This window comes from Hippocampus bargibanti, linkage group LG01, assembly GCF_051943395.1.
Source record: "Hippocampus bargibanti isolate YZ-2025 linkage group LG01, ASM5194339v1, whole genome shotgun sequence".
In the NCBI taxonomy this organism is placed as follows: Eukaryota; Metazoa; Chordata; class Actinopteri; order Syngnathiformes; family Syngnathidae; genus Hippocampus; species Hippocampus bargibanti.
Window position 1 is genome coordinate 10,603,863 of NC_142734.1, and position 23,768 is coordinate 10,627,630.

Here is a 23,768-nt window from a genome sequence, read left to right on the forward strand (position 1 = left end):
CTATGATTTGGCGGAATTTAACACAAGTAGGTATTATTGAGCTTGAATATTTCGTTGTGTAATAATATGTTTTGAATGTTGAAAGTGATTCCATTTTTCAATAAATGTTGATTTCTTTAACTTTGCCCCTTCGATGGAAACTTAAAAACAGACGCAATCTTGATAAATCACAGTGCATATGTTATTTTAATCTATTTCCATTTCCTCCTCCAAGTATCTGCGAAATAGTCTGTAAATGCCATATCTTGCATATTCCTTGAGACAAATTTATTAACTGATCAGGGATATTTTTCACATTTGAAAGACAGTTAATAAATTGGGTTGTAGTGTTCTTACTGTGCTATGAGGTTTGTACATACTACATTTAAAGGACAACCGGCACCATTTTTTGTTTTTGTTTCCCACTGACATCAGAAAAACGTTTTATAGCATCTAAAATACCCAAATCAGGCAGGCTGATATTTTTAGTTAAATGAAAAACACCAATAAAAATGACTTCAAAATGAATCCGGAAATGGTCAGTTTCAGAAGGTCCCACCCCTCTGTTCGTGACGTCACGCCAAGACGTCTTGCCTTGCTCGAGAATCAAAACAATGGCTTCAGATTCGGAGAAGATGTTTTCTTGTTCTTGTTCTTCTGAAGAGGAAAGCATAAATGTTTGCAATTGATTCTAGGAGTCCTCCCATATCAATTCGAGCCGTCAATGACAGCAATGTAGCACCCAGAAAAAGCAGAAGATGGCGCCCAAGCGCCGTTGGAAATGGGCTGATTTGTCAGCTGGGAATTTGTGTCAGCGAATATCAAATACAGTAAAGTCTCGTTATATCGATATTCAAGGGAGTCCGAAAAAATATCGATATAACCGGGACTATCGATATATCCGACCCTGTTTGCATGTAATTTTCTCCGTGCGTGCATAGAAATAGTATCGATATAACCGGGACTATCGATATATCCAATATCGATATAACTCATTAGCCACTATGGGTGAAACTGGTGAACCCATAGCACAACCATGAATTTGTTTGTAAAATGTCTCCCTAAATTGAAAATACGTAGTATTAAGGCATATTTCCAATAATTGGCAGATGTGGTCCGGTTTAAGTTTGGTTCTTTCATGCAGAGAACCGTCCGCCAGCAGTCTCGTTGGGACACATATAAAGAGAGAAGTCACATCGTAAGATGCCAATGTTTCCTCAGGTTCCAATATGAGGTCTTTGATTTTCTCTACAAACCCTGTGGTGTTCTCTACATGATATTCTGTGTTACCAACCAACGGAGCCAAGATAGTTTTTAAATATTTGGCTACATTGTATGTAGAGGAGTCAATGCTACAAACAACGGGTCTGAGGGGGACCCCTTCTTTATGTATTTTTGGCGGGCCATAGATGCATGGCGTGGCCTCCCCTGGGTATAATCTAAAATACATCTGTTTGTCTATATGTTTTCCTTTCTCTAACTTTTGGAGACAGTCTATCATTTCTTTCTTGTATTTATAGGCTGAAGAAACCTTTTCATTGATGGACCACTCCTGTACGACTGAGAGCTTACACAGACGAACATTGACAACTCAACCAACACAGTAGCCCATTTGAACAACACGCTCAAGACAACTGAGCACAGCTAACTACTTGGATGGTTTAAAGTCTCGTGATTTTAGTATTGATTCTTACATGAGCAGCATTGTCAGTTTCTACTCAACGACTTTCCCACACCTCAGGGGAAAATGGAAAGACTGTACAGCAACTTTTTTTGTGGAAATAGCAAGGAGGCCCTTTGTCCAATCAACCGGAAGAACAAGCTTCCAAAGCTTCTTTTGACAGTCTCAATGGTTGAGGAGTTGCAATCCACCAAGGCAAGGCCAGTGAGTACAATCTTATTGTTTATAGACAGGAATGTAAGACACAGAGGTAAAACTATGAAATGCTGTATAGTAAATTGAAGCCACGGCAACTTGTGACAGAAGTAGATCCCCATAACATTTTTTAACGTGGGTCAAAGCTCGGGTGATGTTCAAAAACCCACTCAAGTACAAGGGTAACATGCAATCCAGTCTGTAAGGTCTGAGCCAAAACTGGACCTCTCAACAAGAAGTCAGGCCTCCTCACCACAAGGCCAAAGTAAGTTGGTTGTAGTTTTATGTTGTGATGAATAAAGAACTCATACATTTGTCAATATAATATCATGCGAGATAGAGTCCCACTTATCAGTGCCATTTTGTGTTTTCGTACCTCCCAGAAGCTGTCCATGGTGTCGTCAACACCTGCAGTTTCATCGTAGGAGCCAGACATTTCTGTGGATGTTGCAGTGGTCTTTCTCAACCAAACCTGGGGTCTGCAGCGCCACTCGGCTTCCGGTATACTGGAAGAAAAGAAAGAAAAGAACAACACACATGAATTACATGTATGAACATGAAATCACAGAAAATAACTAAGCAGTACTCGCGGTGTAACGTGGCAATTACTGAAAAGAACGGTTGCAGTGAGATGTTCATCATAGTGGGATAAAAATAGCATCCTCGGCCACAAATCTAGTTTCCCTGCCGCAAGGAACGAGAATGTGCGTCTCATACTTGCGTTTCCTAGAAAAAAAACAACTTGTCCCATGTGCATGATCTTGAAACCGTCCACTCCATAATCCCTGACCCATTACATGGACACCTTACATGCAAATCCCACTTCAGTATTCATATATTTCTTTCTACACCACAGGTGTCAAAGTCAAGGCCCGCGGGCCAAATCCGGCCCGCCACATCATTTTTTTTCGGCCCGCGACAGCAAATCAAACTTCCATGATGATTGCTAAAATCTGAGCCAAAATTTCATATTTTTGGATGTCAACCACAATAAAAGTCATTATTCTTGACTTCAGATTTGAAAACGAGTTATTCATTAATTTGCTGTGTGCTCTATATGTAATATTTTAAGGGATTTAAACATTCTAATGGGTTCCCCAAATTTATAATGGCCCTTGAGAGGAAACCATAACTACAATGTGGCCCGCGGCAAAAAATGACTTTGACACCCCTGTTCTACACAGTAACAAATGCTGGTTTCATGTCAGGCAAATCTCTAACGTGCTTCATGTGCTTATTTGGTATGTTACGAAAAAGCACACAGAGGTGCATCTATTTGTATGATTGGTCAGTGGTGATCGTTCAACTTGAAAAGCCGTCAAATTAGATCTAAGCGTCAAATGTAAGTTAAAAAAAATAGTAACTCTTCATTTCATTTTCAGAGCCTACACAATATCACTTCTACATGTACTTGAGTAATTGTTTGAATAAGTACTTTAACCAATAATGTATTTATAGGATATAATGAGAATACGTACTTTCCCATCTCGAGTCATAAATGAACTTATTGGCGTGTGGCAATTTTCTAGTGTATGTCAGTTCAATCGGGAGTGGTGCAATTTTGGGTTTGAAAATAAAGATGCCAAGTGGATGTGCAGTGTGCTGTGACTTCAAACTACGCCTACTCGCCCATTCAAAGAGTGAGACAGCCAAAAAAACACACACACAAACACATGCACACTGACGTACACACACAGAGCATTGACAAAAATACGTATATGTAGGTGCAATGATTAATCAAGTAATCAAATTAATAGTTTTTTTGATAAATTATTGTTTTGATGTTTTTTTAGAGGACTCAGAATTTAAGATACTCCACGGTAAAACGTTTACACCACACCGAATAATGTGTTAGGATCCCAAATGCAGGCTCAGACAAACTGCGATAAACAAATTTATTTACAGAAAAACGGACCCGCAAAGTATACACAGAAATGGCTGATCGCAAGCAGACAGGAAAAAAAGGTATTTTTGCACATATTTTTATGTGTAATGATGTCCTGATTTTTAGTAAAACGGTGTAAATTAAAATACTTTTTTCATCAGATGCACTGATTATCATATACAATGATAGACAGATGACATGATTATTCAAATAATCGTTGCAGCCATTTGATAAAAGTATTCCATGGTACACATTGACTAAATTACACATATGGCATGCAAGCGTTTAGCTTTAGCTGCACGTGACTAATTGTGGTGTGCATCTCATACACTGCTGTGGAGGCACAGTGTCACGTCAACCGCGGCCCCCAATCCGCCTTCACTAACCCCCCTCAGCGTCGGGTGTCCCCCTAAAGGGAACCTTAGTGGAAGTGAGACTGGTTAGGGGAAGTGCCTTCTGACTATAATCACAGATGAAGCGGCGGTAGAAATTGGCAAACCCCAAAAATCGCTGGAGTTGTTTGCGCGTCTTGGGGATTGGCCATTCTACCACCGCTTTGGTCTTGGCGTCATCGGCACAAAGTTGCCCTTGCTCCACGATGAAACCTAGAAAAGACAGAGAACGGACGTGGAACTCGCACTTCTCTGCGTGCACATAGAGCCGGTTTTGTAAGAGCCGCACCAGGACCCGTCGGACATGCTGCCGATATTGTTCTGCGGATTTGGATAAAACAAGATTGATACGATTTTGAAATACGGCGGGAGCGTTGGTCAGTCCGCCGTCTTCCATTCGTCCCCCTCTCTGATGCGAACTAGATGGTAGGAGCTACGCAAGTCCAGTTTAGTGAATATGGTGGCAGATTGGAGGGGTGTGAAGGCCGAATCCATGAGGGGGAGCGGGTACTTGTTACGGATGGTGATGTCGTTCAGACCCCGGTAGTCGACACACAGGCACAGGGTCTTGTCCTGCTTTTTGATAAAAAAGAACTCCGCGCCGAGCGGAGAACGCGAGGGTCGGATGAGTCCCGCCGCGAGGGAGGTGTCAATGTATGTGCGCAGGGCCTCTTGTTCCGGGTGAGAGATGTGATAAAATCGGCCTTCTCTGCTGGCCGAAAAATATCTGAATCACGGAGTGATGTTTATTATATTTTGTCCATGAATTCTTATTAAATAATTCCAAATTGTCTTTCAGAGTCCTTTCATTATTTTTCCCCTTTTGCTCTGCTTCCAGATGTGTTTTTCATATTTAAGCATTTAACGCAGAGGTGGGCAAACTACGGCCCGAGGGCCAGATCCGGCCTGTTGGTCTTTTAAATCCGGCCCACCAAAGGTTGGTACACAACTGCGGTTGATGTGATTGACTACATTCATTTCATTTGGACTTGTAATGACAGGCATTTAAAAGTTAGGTGTTACTTCAAGTTGCAGAAGGGAAGGACAGGGAGGGAGGGGGAGAGAAAGAGATCGAGGAAGAAAACTTATTTACCACTTATGGACCTCTGACAAACATGAATTTCCAAACTAGGTTTAAAAAATATATATGCATTAAAACGGTGACATGCAAGTGACTCTTGATTGCAGTGAGTTTTACTGGAATTGCGAAGGTTTTTAATTGCGTTAATTTACATTTACATCATGTAGATCCTGGTATTCAAACGAAGAACCGTAATTACGCGGAATAGGACGTGGGATGTATCTGATTATTCAAGGTTGTTTATAAAGTATGAAACATTCAGGAGAGACTTCGAGTCGGATCATCTCAAATTTACGAGACTTTAAAAAACAAGGATGAGAATGGTTTGACTGTGATCATCATTTCAAAACAATTGAAAACTGAAGCGTTCCGTGGCTGGCTTCAAATGTCTGTGCATGACATTAGCTGAGCAATGCTGTCATGTGTGGTGATCGCAGGGATCTATAGTTGGGCATGGAAAGAAAACCACCAGATCTCTTACTCATCTCTGATAGAACTATTTTATATGCACATTCTTAAACATCCAATGTTACTTATTTTCTACTCATTTGTATTTGTCTAAGTGTAACGGAGTTGTGCACAAGATTATTAAATTATGAAGGAAGTGACGCAACGGCGCACAGTGTGGCACCAGGTCCCGCCCATAGTTTCCAGAACAATCTGGACGAGATTTATGGTGAGTCGCATTTCTCTGATGGTCTGGATTAACGCGCATTTTCATGACAATATCTTATTTTATTTCCCCTTTTGTACGTCTATTGTTATCTAATTATGTAGTTCCCTTATTCATTTCAGGTCCAGATTACGTTTTGTGTCATTATTTAATTCACGTTTTGTCGAGTGGAACTTTGAAGCACATTGGCTTCATAGTGCTTTTCTGTTGCGCAGTTAATCACCAGACGAAACCCATGCGACTTCACCCATCCCTTCTGCCATACTGTGTTGCAGGTAATAATTACTTCATTTCGTTTTTATTGTACAATATTTAGTTTCTTGTGTCGTGTTTCATTTGCCCGTGAGTGTTCGTGGCGGGTTGAACTGTGCGCCATTACAAGCGCACCGCGTGTTCTGCCGAGTCTCCGCATATGATGCGTCAGGGACATCATGTAAATAACAGTGAACTTGTGTTGTATTCTCTTTTTCTGTAAATAACCACTATACGATCACACGTTGTTCATTCTGTTTTGTTATCTACAATGTTTTGCATATTCAGAACAATCTGGACGAGATTTATGTTAATCACCAGACAAAACCCATGCGACTTCACCCATCCCTTCTGCCATACTGTGTTGCAGAAATAAAAGAAATAAAAAGACACATTCACGCGTCTGGTCTGATTAAGACGGCATCATCGTGGAGATGAAGACAGTCACTAGTGTGACACCCGTCACATAAGTTTAGTCAAAGTTGTTTCACTCTCTGTCTCTCTCTCTCTCTCTCTCTCTCTCTCTCTCTCTCTCTCTCTCTCTCTCTCTCTCTCTCTCTCTCTCTCTCTCTCTCTCTCTCTTCCTCTGTGTGTATGTGTGTGTGTAGTTTATCTTATAACCTTACGTATTTGTAGTGTGCACCGTATTGAACCATTCTTATTTCAGTCTAATATCATATTTCACCCTTCTATCTCGTAACTGATAGGCCCCTTTTGAAATTGTCATTCCCGCCCTCTGTATAAATAAAATCTCGGGTGGGGGAGAGCAGAAGCTTCTCCCTAAATGGGCTGCCTACTTCTACCTCACAATGGCTCTCCTGTCTAAGATTAAAATAATCTTTCTGTTCATCACCTTGATTCCTGCTGATTTTACTACCATCTTCTAACACCGTGAAGAGCCACGAACCAGATAAAATGACCCAAAAATCTCGTTTCGTAGCAAATAGTCCGAATGATGTTATATTCTGCATAAATCTTTTTTATTGATTTTTATGAACTGCGCGCCACAGTTTTTGGGCAATATAACACTTTGTTGCTTGTGTTGTGACACTTTGTATGTCATGAATATACTTGGACGTTCATACCGGTCATATACTGTACTGTTGTTGTTTTACTGTTCTCATTAATAAAATTATGTTCATACCTGAATGTTTTTTTTCCTGATGATGTTTTATATGGCCTGAAAAACATGCAGTTTTTTATATGTACCATATCTTGTGCTGACCCAGGCCGCCTGTCGAATTTTTGGAATGAATGTGGCCCCCAAGCAAAAAACTTTGCCCACCCCTGATTTAACCGATCACATTTCAGTCGAAATTTGTTTCCACAGTCAGAAATCTACCTGGATGCCTTCATAATCAGTTCTGTCCATTGAATGTGGTGTCGATGACTTTGTTGCTTTAACTAATGTCTGTTGCTTTAATAAATCAGTTTTCGAGTTGGTGACGTGCGTAGCCTGCTCGTGGGCTTGGGTAACGTCAGAGTTTTCGCAAACTATGATCGGCTAGTCACCAGTCAATGATCAGTTAATCAAGTATCACTTGCCGCTAGTGACAAGAGCATACTGGCCAGAGCTAGGACACTGTATCTGGAGCGAGCTGCATAAGCAAATATATTGTGTTGATTTAAATGCAGTTTTGTCAACCCACAATGGGTGAAGGAGGAGAAGATATGGATTTGGTTGGTGATTTACTGTTAAAGCGATTTTTAAGACGGACTTTTCAAGAAAAAAATGGACCTCATTAAGAAAGGTCCATCAGTTATTTCCTGGTTAATGGTACCCTCTCGTGGACTTGTAGTGAATCACAAAAGTGCAGTGTGATTTCAGTCTGGATTGATTCAGACGTAGTACAACTGAAGGCATAGCGATGAAATCCACGGCCCGCCTCTGTCATCATCCAACTACCAGAATGGATTTGTACAAAAGTCTCTTGGTATTCCGAACATGCTGAGGTATTCAGCATACGAAGAGATTCCATGCTCTCAACTTGGTGGGGACACTTTCCCTTCCAAACAGATATGATAATGTATTGTCCACTTTGAGTCTAAAGGGTTCATCTCGACTTATTTCACTGACGTGGAGGGTTGGTTTAGCAAACTATTTTGATTGGCCTGATAAAAGTAAGAAAAAGTCAAAGGACATTTCTACAAAAAATAAATAAACTCCAAGCCCAGGGACACATTGAACATTATCCTATCCTGTCATGACAAGAAATTCTAAAGCAGCCTTGCAGTAAAGCAGTCATAATCTCAGCAACCATCACAAGGTGCTGGTCAAGCAGCTTGCCCCTCAACTGAGTTGTCCAATTACCTTCTACATTTGTGACAACGACACCAGGTGACGTGGAAGCCAGTTAAGACGCAACAATCCCCTAACATGCCAAACAAAGTTGCAAGAAGCTAGAGTTAACTCTGGAAAAACAATCCTGCACATTGTACATGTATGCACATTTGCATTCGTATGTAGGTGGTTAAACAATTTGATGGAATTGAAGAGTCAATCACAATGTACAATTTGCACATGACTGGTGACTCACAAAGTTGAAAGGCACAAAAACAAGGCATCGCACAGTTCTGGTTGTGCCATGCGTGCGGAAAGACAGAGAAGCGAAGCGAATGCAATAGTGGGAGGTGGCACTGCAAGTGTCATGAAATAAGAAATAGCAAACCCTAGGCAAATGAGGTTGCTATACCAACTGTTTCTAATACTGCTCCCTAATCATCACAATAATGTCATTTTCAAAATACCCGATTGAACTGTGGATGTACAGTACCTATGTACATTGTTGTGAGTATATCCACTTACCATTGTTGCGTCCATTTAAAAAAAACAGCAAAACACACTTAAAGATTTTGAAGACGGTGTAGTCCAAAAATATCCCTACAAACAGATGATCTCAACGATAAACCGAATGTTGATATTGACCTCTGTTGCTAATGTGAACCCAAAGAGGACGAGTGCGACCAAACAAACGTGTCTTAGAGGCTGAGAGATAATCCTGCGGTGTTCCACTTGAATGGCTTTGGAGGGGGAGGGAGCTCGGGAAGAAGAAGCGCAAAGAGGTGAATCGGACTCAAACGCAAGGTTGACATGCAAATTAAACTCTGGCAGGACAGCACTGTGGCTATGGCCACTTCATTCAGAAATCATTGTGGTGATGCAAAGTCATTGTTGAGCTGATGCCTTTTGGGTTATTTTCCTGTCCGTTTTAATTGTCTGAATAACAATTCACAGGGTAGAGCTATTTCAAGATTTTCAACATTGGCATGTTTAACACATGAAATTAGAGGTGCACAGACTAATCGACAATGGATCGATTGTCAAATAAATCGACAACTGTTGATAAATGATTAATTGTAAAAGAAATTTACTTTTTTTTTAAAGAATGACAATTTTTGCCCTTTCTCTGACAGATTTTAGGAAACAAGGGTGTAACCAAATCATAATCCAATCATTAATGGGTGTTTCTTGCACTTCCAATTTGAAAGAATGCCCCGTTTTTGAATTGAAGGACAGAAATTTCAAAACAAAACCCTAAATGTTTTTTAAAGCTTTATAGAGTCTTCAGTTAAACTACACTTCAGTACATGGTTTAGATTGCAAGCACACAGAGAAAATGCTGAATACATCCAGAAAAAAAAAGTATTGTGCAGGTTCTTGACACTTCTTCCCCAATGAGCCACTTGCAGCACTGGGAGGGGGGGGGGGGTTGACCACAACACGAAAGCTTGTTACAGTAAGCAGATTTCAAAAAGCTGAACTAACTTTACTCTGATGCATATTGGCTCTTCTGATTGCTTAGACAACAATGGTTCCGAATTAAGATCGGACGGTCAGTAAAAGAATAATGTTGACTACTCTACTTATGTCATCGCAAAAATGTGTAAAAGGGCAAAGTGCTTATGGCCACAGTAAAAACTCAGGTTTTTACAGTGGGGTTTGAAAAGCCAGGGCTACAAAAGAACACCATTGGCTCAAGCTAGACAGAGGGAGGTCTTTCATTGAGACATCGGCTTCGGCAGAGTGACACTGGGCTGACAGATCCAAACACGGTGTGACAGCAGCGTCTGGGTGGTGACAAGCGATGGATATTGACACAGAGGCAGGAATGGATGTGACAGGGGGGACATGGCACGAGTGATGGGACTGCATCTGGGGGAGAGAGGGTGCGGCAATCCCAGGAAGCAGGGTGGATGGAGAATGGCAATTTCTCTCTTGGTGGTTGCCAGGAAACAGTCCGGCCTGGTGCAGATTTCACTGTCATGGAGATAACTGTCCAAGTGACAATGCATGTGATATATATGACAATGTTTTCCCAACAAACATTAACACACACAGAAGCACACTTCAAACATGAAAAAAAATCACTAACAAAATTAAAGAAAAGAGAAAATGCACACAGCAATGCTCCAAAACGTCTGAACTGAGGATGTTGTTATTGTTGAGAAGTGAGGGGATGGCAATGATAGAGATGCTAATCAACCAAAACAGCAGGATGCACACTCAGTATGCATGTTAGGTTCCACTCGACTAAAGCAAATTTTAATTATAGTGTGACCTTTTTAAACACAGCTTCAAATATGTTTGACGTAATGCCAAATACAAATTGTTACAGCTAAGACTGAGCTCCACTACATATGTAGTCAGTCAGCAACATAAACCAAAACTTACCAAAACTGTAGGAACTTTGTATTTCCCAGTACTCTTCTGTAAAAAAGGGTCACAATCCAAATGCTTTGTTTGTTCACCAAAACAATACATCCATAACCCACTTCTGGCACCCGACACAGCAGTTGAGAAATAGCATGAAGTAAATGAGTGATAGACTCTGCAGTAACCTAATAAGAAAGGGATGTTAACAGACTTTTTGGAGGGTGAGCTAACTTCACGAGGGTATGACTGCTGGATGCAGAATCCAAATGTAGTCTGACGTTTCAGATTTTGCATCTGCATCTGCTTCTTTGTCACTCCCAGTGGCAGGCCGTGGATTTCATTTCAGTAGTGCTACGTATATATCAATCCAGACTGAAAATAGAGTGGTGTGATTTACCACAAATCCACTAGATGGTACCATTAGCCAGGAAATAGCTGACCGACCTTTCTTCATGATGTCCATTTTTTTCTTGAAAAGTCCGTCTTGAAAATGACTTTAACAGTAAATCTCCTACCAAATCCATTTTTACTCCTTCCTCAGCCATTGCGAGTTCACTTAAATTAACACAATATATTTGCTTATGCAGCTCGCTACCAGTACAGTATGCTAGCTCTGGCCAGTATGCTCTTGTCACTCGCGGCTTCTGATCACAGCAGTTTTCGCAGATAATGATTGGCTAGTGACTAGCCCAGGCATGGGCAAACTACGGCCCGCGGGCCACATACGGTCCGTTAGGCTTTTTAATCCGGCCCGCCGAACTTGCCCAAATTATAGTACAAACAGTGTCTAAAACTCATGACAAAAAGTTAGCGAACAACAGGGCAGATAACTGAAAAGTCGCCTGTCCCATTTTTCACAACTTGAAGCACAAAGAGACAACTAATAACATTAAAAAAACATTGTAACAAAGCATAAAGTTCTTTTTGTTAAATCAAGAATGCACCTACTACAAATGCCACCTTGCTTAATTTACGGTAAATGTGCATGGCCGTAGATTTTGCTGCAGTAGTCGATTGTCACTGCGGTGCACAATGCAACGTTTGCATTGCTTCTTACGAGCCAATAAGCCCCTTTCATAAGTCTCACGTACACTTTACAGTCACGGTTTAATGTAAATTTACGTTTTTTTAGCGTCACATATGTTGTTAGCTTCTTTTGAATCTTTCTTCTGGTCTGAGGTTCTGTGCATCTATTTTGGAAAATGACATGCAATTGCACGACTTTATAACGCTTGCGAAAGTCCGGAAGAAAGAAGCAGGCTTCTGATTGGCTGCCGTGCCGAGAATGCAAATTTCAACTGCAGGTGGTCTATGTTTGTGTGCTCGGCGACGGTACTCGTGTTTTGTTTGTGCGTGTAGGCGAGGGCGTCAGTGAGGAGTTTGTTGAGCGCGCGGTCAGGACAAACCATCTATGATTTGGCGGAATTTAACACAAGTAGGTATTATTGAGCTTGAATATTTCGTTGTGTAATAATATGTTTTGAATTTTGAAAGTGATTAAATTTTTTCAATAAATGTGGATTTCTTTAACTTTGCCCCTTCGATGGAAACTTATTAAAAACAGACGCAATCTTGATAAATCACAGTGCATGTTATTTTAATCTATTTCCATTTCCTCCTCCAAGTATCTGCGAAATAGTATGTAAACGCCATGTTCCTTGAGACAAATTTATTAACTGATCAGGGATATTTTTCACATTTGAAAGACAGTTAATAAATTGGGTTGTAGTGTTCTTACTGTGCTATGAGGTTTGTACATACTACATTTAAAGGCACCGGCACCATTTTTTAAAAATGACTTCAAATGAATCCGGAAATGGTCAGTTTCAGAAGGTCCCACCCCCCTGTTCGTGACGTCACGCCAAGACGTCTTGCCTTTGATCGAGAATCAAAACAATGGCTTCAGATTCGGAGAAGATGTTTTCTTGTTACTCATCCAGTTATGAATATGATTCAAATAGTTCTAAAGAGGAAAGCATAAATGTTTGCAATTGATTCAAGGAGTCCTCCCATATCAATTCGATCCGTCAATGACAGCAATGTAGCACCCAGAAAATGCAGAAGATTGCGCCCAAGCTCCGTTGGAAATGGGCTGATTTGTCAGCTGGGAATTTATGTCAGCGAATATCAAATAGTTGTCTTGGTGCAACACACAACGATTCACCATCGCGTTGTTTATGTGTTTTCTTTCTAATTTCACCATCAACACTGATCAACACGAAGTTTTCAGACCAAACAAAGTACCCAAAATGCATTGTATGTCGCTTTCTCGGTCAGGGGCGGTCCAAACGTGACGTCACATGGGGGATCGTCATCAACTCGAAAACAAGACTTCATATATTCAGCGCAAGTCTTAAAACGTAAACTATAGCTATATGCTGTGGAATCTTTGTAAAATACGCTCAGTCGAAGTCATTTGAAGTGATTTTCGGCCCAAACACTCCCTCCAAATGCTCCTGGCCCGGCCCCTCTGTCAAATTTTAGAACCCAATGCGGCCCGCGAGTCAAAAAGTTTGCCCACCCCTGGACTAGCCAGTCATAATTTGCGAAAACGTTGAGCAGCACTTTCAAGAAGGCATTGGTATCCTTCTTGGGTTGCCAACTCAAAATAATATTGGTTAGAGCAACAGTTTGATGAACATTTTTGATGCGACAGGGCCGGCAGAACTGACGGTGAAGGCGTCCAGGTAGATTTTTGAGCCTGGTAAAAAATTATGGCTGTAATGTGATTGGTTAAACGCTTAAATACGAAAAAACACATCTGAAAGCAGCACAACAGTGTAAAAGTAATTAAACGAAACTGAAAGACAATTTGGAATTATTTAGTTTATTATTTTATGAAGAATTCATGGACAAAATATAATTAACATCAATCCGTTATTCGGATATTTTTAGGCCAGCAGAGCAGGCTTTGTAGGCTTTGACGGTCTGCCACTGGTCACTATTCATTGGCTAACCACTAGCCTATCAAACTGTAGTAGCCCCATGCTGTGTCTTGGGCTTCAAAAGCAATGTTTTGCATTAGCGTGTAAGCTAAAAAATAGAGTGTTATGTTCGGTAGCATAATAATCAATTAGACTACTGCAGCGTTGTTTTTCATCACACCACGTCACCATCAGTTTTTTCATCCGGTACATTAGCAAAAGAGCAGATGACATTGCTTTCATTAAGAAGCGTTTCCTTGAGACGGAAGTGTATGCAGCCTTGTGCTGTGGATCATGGTAGAAAAATACAAATAAATATATATATATATATATATATATATAAAAGGGATAAGTCAGCTACCTTTTCATGAACACCTCCAGCAATTCTACACAATTCAAGGTTCTGCATTCTTTGGGCCTTGTGAGGGATTTTCCTCATGTCTTGTTCTTGTAAATAAAAACTATATATTTTTTTCTGAATCAACTGCAACTTGTACTATGTCAATAACTCACCTGAATAAATGGACTCCAATATAATTAATGGTTATCAGATCTCCAAAAATATTATTAAGCTGCTCCACAGAAAGTGTGAAGCTGTTCTTAATGACAGGTCACTGACATCGAGCCAGATAGAGAGCGACTTTGGGTATTCTGTCCGATATCAGAGATATTGTCGTCTCGTTTCTCGCTCCAAGAACAAGTCGTCAATATAGCTGTTGTTCAGTGACGTGCGATGAGGTTCATGGCTGGTGAGGCACTGACATATGAACTCTACAGAGTAGCTTATTCACCATTTGATTGGCAACAGTTAACGTGTTTTGATTAAAATGTCTTGTCAGCATTCTTTATATAAACTGTAACATAGAAAAAAAGAATTAAAAAAATTATTATCGTGTTACCTTTACTTATACTGAATTCCATGCGCCGCTCCTTCTGAAGAAAGGCATCAATACCTTCTTTGTCTTTCTTTAGTTTTAAAAGTCTCTCTATTTCTTTCAATTTAGATATGTAATGTTCTATTCTAAAAATAAGGCCAAGCAACACGAAGAAATCACTGGATGCTGCACTTAACTTGCTAACTGTTTACTGTAGCTTGTTGTCACTAATTCTATTATTCTGCAGCCGAGGAGGCGCAAGAAGAATCACCAGTGCCCCCTGTCATGAGGCAGGAGAACTGTGTGCCTCACCGAGGCACACAGTTTTGATAAAAAAAATAAAATTAAATAAACAATGTAGTACAGTGTTTATAATGTAAAGTCACTTTACATTATATACACCAGCTAAACTGTAGAAATTTAATTTATATACTAAAAGTGTTTGAACACTTTAATAGTGATATGCAGATGGACAGCAATGCGGTCTCACTGCAGAGCAAGCCAGCACAATTAGCTTAGTCATTGCGCAATCCATGGTGAGGCTCAGCCGGCTGCTGCCTCACCGCCAGTCTCTACTCAGTATTTGAACGATAAATGTGAAAATTCAGCGATTAAAAAAAAATAAAAATAAAAATGGTGAAGTTAAATGGAAAATAACTTTAAAGTACAAATCACAAAATAAATATAACTGATTAATTTATTTTGTCATTTGATATTTCCATGATGACAGGTGAGGCTGTGCCTCACCTGCCTCCCCTGACTGCAAGTCACTGCTGTTGTTATTACTGCTGCTATTTTGTTGATGTTGGACAGCTGTTTCCCTTGGATCTTTGCAGTTTCATAATTGTTTGCTATTAAGAATAGCGATGTTTATGAATCGTGTTCATGCACACGCTCCTCTTTCACCTGGAACTGCTTTGTGTAACAAAGAGGGTACAGAAAATGCTTAAGATGTCTTTGTGTTGTCATGTTATTTGTATATAGTTTTTTTGTTCTTTTGACTCCAAGACGGCGCCGTGAGAGTGGCTTCCTTTCATCAGCTCCTGTATTTTGTTTTTTATAATTTCATTCCTTTCATAACTGCTGCGGTGAAATGTAAATTTCTCCACTGCGAAGAGCAAATCCAATAAATCCAATCAGTGGCTTTTGTCAGACTTAAGGAGAATTAGAGAAATGTGGGTGTATTTCAGATTCCTCACACTTTAATGCTGCTCTTGTTAGCATTGATGTTGAGTTCAGCTCCCCATACCTGCGTGGTGCATATCATTCACTGCATAGTAGCTGTGACTTCCTTTACAGGGCATCTGCTGGCTGCTGCCGAGCGATGCACTCTATTTTTCATCAGCTGTGTCAAGACAAGCTTAATCAATAGTTAGTTCCCCAGAACTAATGTCTGGTTGTTGCATGGGTGCTCAAAAAGCAAGTGAAAGCAGTGAAAGCAATGACAAGGAACGTGTTAGTCAAATGATGCTAGCGTCACAGTAATGTTTCCCTCGAGCTGTCCATGTGAACAAGACACACATACACACATGTAGAGGGACATACAATATGTAAATATGAAAATATAATCATAATTGAACATGAGTACCCAGCACCTTCCTTGTTGCGTGGCATCTTCTATAGGTGACTACTCAGTTATCCACAGGCATTTGCATCGAGTTATGATTGCACCCACCGTCGTGCATGAATGATGCTGCAGTGTTACGTAACGTGCTAGGCTTTTGCCACCAGCCCCCCAGTGACAGTGTGGAGGAGGAGAGAGGCAGTGGGGTAGACAGAGAGTGTGTGTGTGTGTGTGTGTGGGGGGGGGGGGGGGGTTGGTTAGGGATGGACAGAAAAGAAAAGTAGGAGGAAGGGGCAACAGGCTCTGTGGAATGTACTTGAAGTAGCTTGAGATTGAAACACACATTTGGGCATATTGCGCCGTGGGCCTGAGTGAGAAAAGACACACCTATGTGCATATGGGCACTTTTTTGGCTGAGTCTTCCTGCAATGTATGTATTTTGTGTGAAGCGACCTTGTAATGACGGTGTTCATTATTTCTAACTTCCCTGGGATGCATTCTCCCAAAGATTTGGTTGTAAGTTCAGTGCTCCAACATTCGTAACATCGATTCTCTTCCTGCCTTCAAGTCCCATCTCAAAACCCACCGATTTAAAATGGCATTCTCTGTGTAGCTCTCTATCTTGTTTCTATTTATAATTGTATTTTATTTATTGAATTCTATGTCTGTATTCACAGTTCTTTAACCTTTAACTTTCTGAACATAAATAAAATATTGAACATGAACTGTCCTAAACATGGCTTCTCTTGCCTACTTCTTGCTACTAGAGACCTGGCAGCGCTTCTTTTCTCAAAGCCGAGCCACATTTGGCTTGAGGGAAGAGGCAGTGGACACTCCGAGTAGGGCTTGAAGATGCTCATCAGTAAGTCTGGACCTGTACTTGGACTTATTGAAGTTCAAGGTGGAGAAGCGCTTCTCACATAAGTATGTGCTCCCAAAAAGACACATGGTCCGCTTGAACATTCGGGAAAGTTCAGGGAAGCTGGGGGTTAACTCTCTCAAACATTGCCCAAGCTTGTCTGCTTCTCCATTCACATCCCTGAACTTGGCTTTGAGTGCAGAGTGGCACTGGAGGTCACGGAACTCCATTTGGAACACAGGAGGGGCATCTTGCACATCAAAAGAGAATGGGTTGGCAAAAATTTGAAATGTAACTTTGTGCGTCTTGAAGTCTGCAATTCTCTGACTAAATTCCCTCTGTAGCTCCAAAATGGTGGCTTGTTCCATGGTTTGTTCAGCGGTTCGTTCAGCTCCACGCACAAGTTTCATTCATATCAAACATGCGGGCCGCACTAACATTAATCTTTTATGTCAAGGCGGGCCGCAAAATATTCTTTCGGGGGCTGCAGTTGGCTCGCGGGCCGCGAGTTTGAGACCACTGGTGTAAGCTCAGTCTTACAGCAGTGATCCTTCGATGAAAGTACATCACATTGCAGGAGTTTCTGTAAAACTACAAAGAGTCCTTTGGCAACACAAAATTCCTACTTATTTCAAACCGATAAACACGTTAAGGCAAAAATTAGTGCATCCAAAAGATAGGCTGCCAAATGAAAAACAAAGTAATGGAGTTCATTCAATACATTGTAAGAATGAAAATTGGCAAGAGCAGTACATTGGGGAAGCTAAACAAATTCTCAAAAAAAGACTTCATCAACATCGCAGGGATAATACTAGTGGGCCTCTATCGGCAGTACATATGCACCTAAAAGCTAGCAACCACTCATTTGACGACAATGAGGTTAAAATCTTAGCGAAAGAACATATGTAGATGGTTTGAAAGGGGAGTAAAAGAAGCTATTTTCATAAAATAGCAAAATCCCTAAACCGCCATGGTGGGGTGAGGTTCAATTTGGATCGTTCGTACAACAGACTGCTGAGGCAACATAGGCTTAGCTATGCTGATGAGGTGATACCAGAGCAAATGGGGCAATCAGGCCAGTGATAGACCTCGTACTCAGGCAGGACAATAGAAGTAATCAGTCAGGACAATAGGAGCAATCAGTGGAGCCGCAGGGAGTAGTCCTCTGCTCCTCCCCAACCTGAGAGGAGGGATCAATCATAGCAGAGTCCGGCACCGCCACGTCTGGGCAGTAGGGATATATATATAGGGCCAAAACTACCAGTAAGACTTTAGTTCGCTGACGAAGCCTCTTGAATAAGAAGTGAAACGTCCGACACCTTCAAAGAAGTACAGATGACGGCTGAAGAAACATTTTCATCGATATATATAAATTGGTTGAAACGAAAAAGGATCAAATTTCCACCAATTGGAGAAAACGTATAAAAGGAATAGGTAAAATGTGAATAAATGAAAATAAAGCTCTCCTCAACGTACATATTTGGTCCCCCACTCTCGCTAAAAAACGTAATTTGCACATTTGATAGTCCAATGGCTTGCTACTGGAGCAATACCCTCAATTTAATCGGGGTAACTCTTTGGACCCTTAATAATTTCCATCATTTGTAGGCATATGTGTATCATGTAGTAGTTGATATGTATCGGTATCTTTGGTTACGTATTTGTATCACCTATAGGACAATTTGTAACTACGTAATTGTACAAAGAGTCTTTTCTAGACCAGAATTATTCAATGAACACAACTGATCAGTGTAAAATCCCTGCATCTTTTTATTGTAAAAACTCAGCAAGACGGTTATTTAAGAGTTGTTCTGGATAGCCATTGCTTAATCACACAGTCTCATTTGCAATTCAAAAAGAAATCGCCAATTCGGAAGAATTATTTTTCACCAAAATCAGATGCATCTGAAAAAAAGGCACCAAAATAACAATAGAATCCACTGGTTTGACATTATATCTGTCAAAAACATTGTATTTTCCCACCAATAGTAAGTATTATAATATTTCAGTGACATCAGTGGCTTCTATCATTCCATTAGCTGTGATTCAATATGAATAACAAGAATGTCGACACAGGCTCATGACAGACACGATATGGCGAAGATCTTGGACAGTTAATTTACAGACTGAACATCTACGAAGCTGACTCTACCTGAGACATGATCAACAGATGCCAGGTACACCTCGGTGATTTTGGCACGAACCGTGCTAAAATGCCGAGTCACTGTATTCTGCAAGTATTATTCAAATAAGGATCTTGATATTTCCCGAGGGCAGTGATATTAACAACCAAGAAACTGCCCCTCGAATATACAAAATTGGTGCATCAAAAGGTTGCTTTTTTATCAGACCAAAAGAAATAAATCCAACTTGCTAAATACAGGCAGCCCGGTGTCAACTGGTGAGCATGTCTGCCTCACAGTGTCGGAGGACAAGACTCGATTCTGGCTCCAGCATCCTGTGTGGAGTTTGCATGTTGTTCCTGTGCCTGCGTGGGTTTTCCCCGGGTATTTAAAAAAAACCCGCATGGCAGGTTCACGGAACACACTAAATTATCTTGAGGTGTGAGTGTGAGCACGAAAGATTGCTCGTTAATTTGTGCCCTGGGATTGCCTGTTCACCAGCTCAGGGTGTCCCCCACCTACTGGGATAGGCTCCAGCCTGCTTGGCGACCCTTGTGAGGATAAGGCGGATAAGAAAAGGGATGGATGGATGGCTGCTTAATACAACAAATAAGCATGATATGCAAATCAACACGTCTATGACACAAGCTTTTATCAGAGAAGTAGATCTGATGCAAAGTATATTCAGTGTAATCTCTGCAGTTTCCACAAAGACAGGCTCTTGTCCCATGTGTGCACTCCATTTGTAGGTCACCCTCTTTTTTCACACTCTGTCACCCTGCTGTATGCAACTCTCATAGGCAAATATCACCTACCAACACTTTCTATTGCAGGGGAAATGGGGGTGTCAGGTAGAAAAAAACAAACCCTTTTTTCACATCACCCTCTGTGGCCCGCACTCCTGATGTAATAACAACATAAATGCAGACAACATAGATGCAGGTTTCAAGAACACGCTGAAAGATCACAATAGCAACTAATAAAAGAGTAACAAACAAGCAAGGACTGTAGTGCATAACTGCAGAATGTTACAAATCCTCCACATTTTGTTAGGCACAGCACTGAACGCCAACTTGGTATGCCAGTCACTGGATAATTAAAGGAATCCAGCCCACCTAGCGATTAATAAATACGATACAGCACCGCAAGTTCACTTTCACGTCAGAACAAGGTGCTGATTATCACCTCCACGGAAGCGAATAAACTACACTCCTGACAAGTATTGTCAACATGAAGGGAGGACAAGGCATAATTAATAAAAGCAAAACGGAAGTCATGCTAATTGCTAAGCTATTGCTACATTCTGCAGGACATTGAAATAAGGAATTGGGTGTTGCAGAGTCTGGTTGCAGCCAACTTTGAACAGCAAATTAGAGGACAACTTATTTCAGTTTTTCCTCAGCATATAAACAAACTTCAGATGTCGAGATGACGGAAGAACGGAGGGCAGATGGATGGAGGGACAGATGGACGGACGGACGGGCGGGCGGACGGACGGGCGGGCGGGCGGACGGACGGACGGGCGGGCGGGCGGACGGACGGACGGAAGGAAGGACAGACGGGCGGGCAGAAGGACAGACAGACAGACAGAAAGAAAGAGAGATAGAGAGATAAATACATAGAAACCCTCTCCCCGCAATAAAATGGAATGACTCTCTCCCTGTTTGTATGATCATTATCTTCTCTTTCTTGGGGGCACCTTGGCCCTTGGCAGGCACCCATCCGGGCAAAGTGAGCATTCAGGACCTTGGACAGTTTCGCATTAAGCAGCCAGACCGTCAGTTTCTGTGTCGCCGAAAAATTGATGATTTCAATTGAAAACAGTACAGGCAAAACGTATTGGTGGCTGCTGTGTGATTAGTGAGCTGGAACGTTTCTTGTGAACAAAATGTTGACTCGCCCCAAAAAAGCAGAGCGTATTAGGGGACACACATACAGTCTCCCATTACAAGCGTGGCTGCAGCGTGATGCTTTCACAAATTCTATGCATGCATTTCAGAACATTTTAAAGACCATATGCACCAAAACAGAATGTGGCTCGACCTGCCGCTGCTGTTGCAGCTCAGTGTCAATAAATAAATAAAAACAATGACGAGAGATGGATCCTCGCTGAGCTGTGACAACCAATTACATAACGGCAGAGAGGGGCGCTCGCATTGCGATTCCTGTCGTCTGCACGAAAAATAAATCTCAAAGATATAAACAGCTGTGATTTCCAATTATCAACTGTTGTGTGCTTTTCTTTTGAGTGTTTGTGTTTTTTCCTATGGCGCATGGAAAGGGTAAGAAATATTATTATAAGTGTCCATCTTTTCCAGACATGGCCACCATCTCCACCTACTACAATAACATGGCAACAACCTTTGAGGACGCCACTGTTCCCATGTAGCCTCCACGTAAGGGGAAAACGACACCAAAACGCTATTGCAGCGCACCCGAGAGAAAATGCGTCATTAAACGAAACAAAACAAAACAGGTTCTATTTATTTCACAGAGAAATGTTCTGCGTGATAAAACAATGAATTTCCGTGCCGAGCAACATAATCACGAAATGACGCAAGATTCTTTACTTGAAAAGAACACCGTATACAATGACTCGTGTATGATTTACAAGCAACACAATTGCCAACGATCATGAACGGATCACGTTGGCAAATGACGTGATGAGATTCCTCTACTTGAGCTTCACATTTATGGAAGACTGCGAGTATTTGCGCATCTAAACAGCACAAAACGTGGCGCATTCGCTTACCAGATACACCAGATACACACTGCCCGCCGAGCTGCACAGTGTCCAGCCTAGCTTTGACTACAAATGATTCAGTATTTCCTCTTGCAGTGATAGAAGGTGACCTCCTCAAGACTCTGCAGCCTGATCACGATGCACGCAGCAAGAGGGAGCACAACAGTACTGCACAGGCGCGACGTGGGAGGATGCCCCCACGGTTTCCTTTCAATGGGCCACAAAAAAACTGATTGTGAGACGTGGCGGAAACAACAACAACAACAACAACAAATAATAATAATAATAATAATAATAATAATAATAATAATAATAATAATAATAATAGTATTATTATATCATTATTATACTAAATAGTGTTATTATTATTATTATTAGCATTATTATTATTTTTGTTACCATTCTAAATTATCTTATTGTTATTTTTTGCAATCGTAATCGTATATATATATTTATATATATATATATATATGTGTGACGGGTGTCACAACAGTGACTGTCTTCATCTCCACGATGCTGCCGTATTAATAAGGCCAGACGCGTGGATGTGTCTTTTTATTTCTTTTATTTCTGCAACACAGTATGGCAGAAGGGATGGGTGAAGTCGCTTGGGTTTCGTCTTGTGATTAACTGTGCACTAGAAAAGCACTATGAAGCACTTGTGCTTCAAAACTCCACTCGACAAAACGTCAATTAAATAATGACACAAAAAGTAATCTGGACTCGAAATGAATAAGGTGTAGCCGTTGAGGAATGAGCACACACGACTAAATGTGGAGACCTGTTTATTCCAACGGTAACAAGTGGATCTCTACTGAACAGCAAAAGCAATGTAATATATGTAACATGAACCGCCCCCTCCTCTGCACCTGCTGGGTGAGATGCCTGGTCCTAGTGCCCGCCACACAGCCCCCCCAGAACACCCAGAAGGAAGGTCAAGGTGAAAATTTTGCAGGGGGCTTAACCAGCCTGCCCCAACGACTACGCAGTCCGTCTTTCGGTGGTGAAGGTGATTCGGGCGAGACCTCAGTGGGGGAACGACACTCAACCCTGGCATGCCGCGCTGAGGCTGGAGGTTTCGGAGGGCGTCCGCGACGTGGGGCCTGGGCCGGCGAAACGTCCTCGCCTGCAACTAAATGAGCCGGTTTGAGCCTGTCTATTGAAATGCCCTCCCTCCGCCCACCCATATCGAGCACAAAACTCTTTTCACCGTGTTCGAGCACTCTAAACGGGCCGTCGTACGGCAGTCGGAGGGGAGAGCAGTGGGCATTGTGACGCACAAAGACGAAACCGGCTGACCTAAGAGCAGACGGAACAAATATTTTGGGGACGCAGTGGTGAATTGGTGCTGGAGTCAGGGGCTCTGCTGGCAAAAGGGGGAATGAAGGTGCACCCGAAGCTTCAGGCAGAAATTCACCAGGAACGCGGAGTGGTTCACCGAGCACTAACTCTGCGGGGGCGGCGTTAAGGTCTTCTTTAGGGGCCGAACGTAACCCGAGCAGGACCCACGGAAGCTGGTCGACCCAGTTACCGTCCGACAGCGCGGCCCGTAGCGCGGCTTTCAGTGACCGGTGGAAGCGTTCGCACATCCCGTTAGCCTGCGGGTGGTAGGCCATAGTGCGGTGTACCTGCACACCCAAGAACTGCGCCATGGCCGACCAGAGCGCGGACACAAACTGGGGACCTCTGTCCGAAGTGATATCGGACGGCATGCCGAAACGTGCGACCCAGGATGACAGAAATGCGCGGGCAATGTCTGTCGAGGTTGTGGAGGACAGGGGGACAGCTTCCGGCCACCTAGTGGTCCGATCGACCATAGTGGGGAGATGTGTGCAACCCTGCGAAGGAGGGAGGGGCCCGACCAGGTCCACATGGACGTGGTCAAATC

General features: G+C 41.9%; 1 protein-coding gene across 2 annotated transcripts in view; it reads right to left on the reverse strand.

Moving 5' to 3' along the window:
• LOC148903054 (protein kinase C and casein kinase substrate in neurons protein 1-like) overlaps positions 1-22,051 on the reverse strand; it is a 33,585-nt gene extending 11,534 nt beyond the window's left edge. The window contains exons 1-2 of one of the 2 annotated variants that reach the window (XM_088995583.1): positions 21,890-22,051; positions 2,232-2,361 (exon numbers count right to left, since the gene is read on the reverse strand). In XM_088995583.1, coding sequence (XP_088851709.1) covers positions 2,232-2,291 — 60 coding nt within the window. In that variant the 5' untranslated portion in view covers positions 2,292-2,361; positions 21,890-22,051. Of the gene's footprint in view, positions 1-2,231; positions 2,362-8,944; positions 9,106-21,889 lie in introns of those variants that run through there. The other variant, XM_088995584.1, reaches the window with a different exon arrangement.
• Between the last annotated feature and the right edge of the window lie 1,717 nt (positions 22,052-23,768).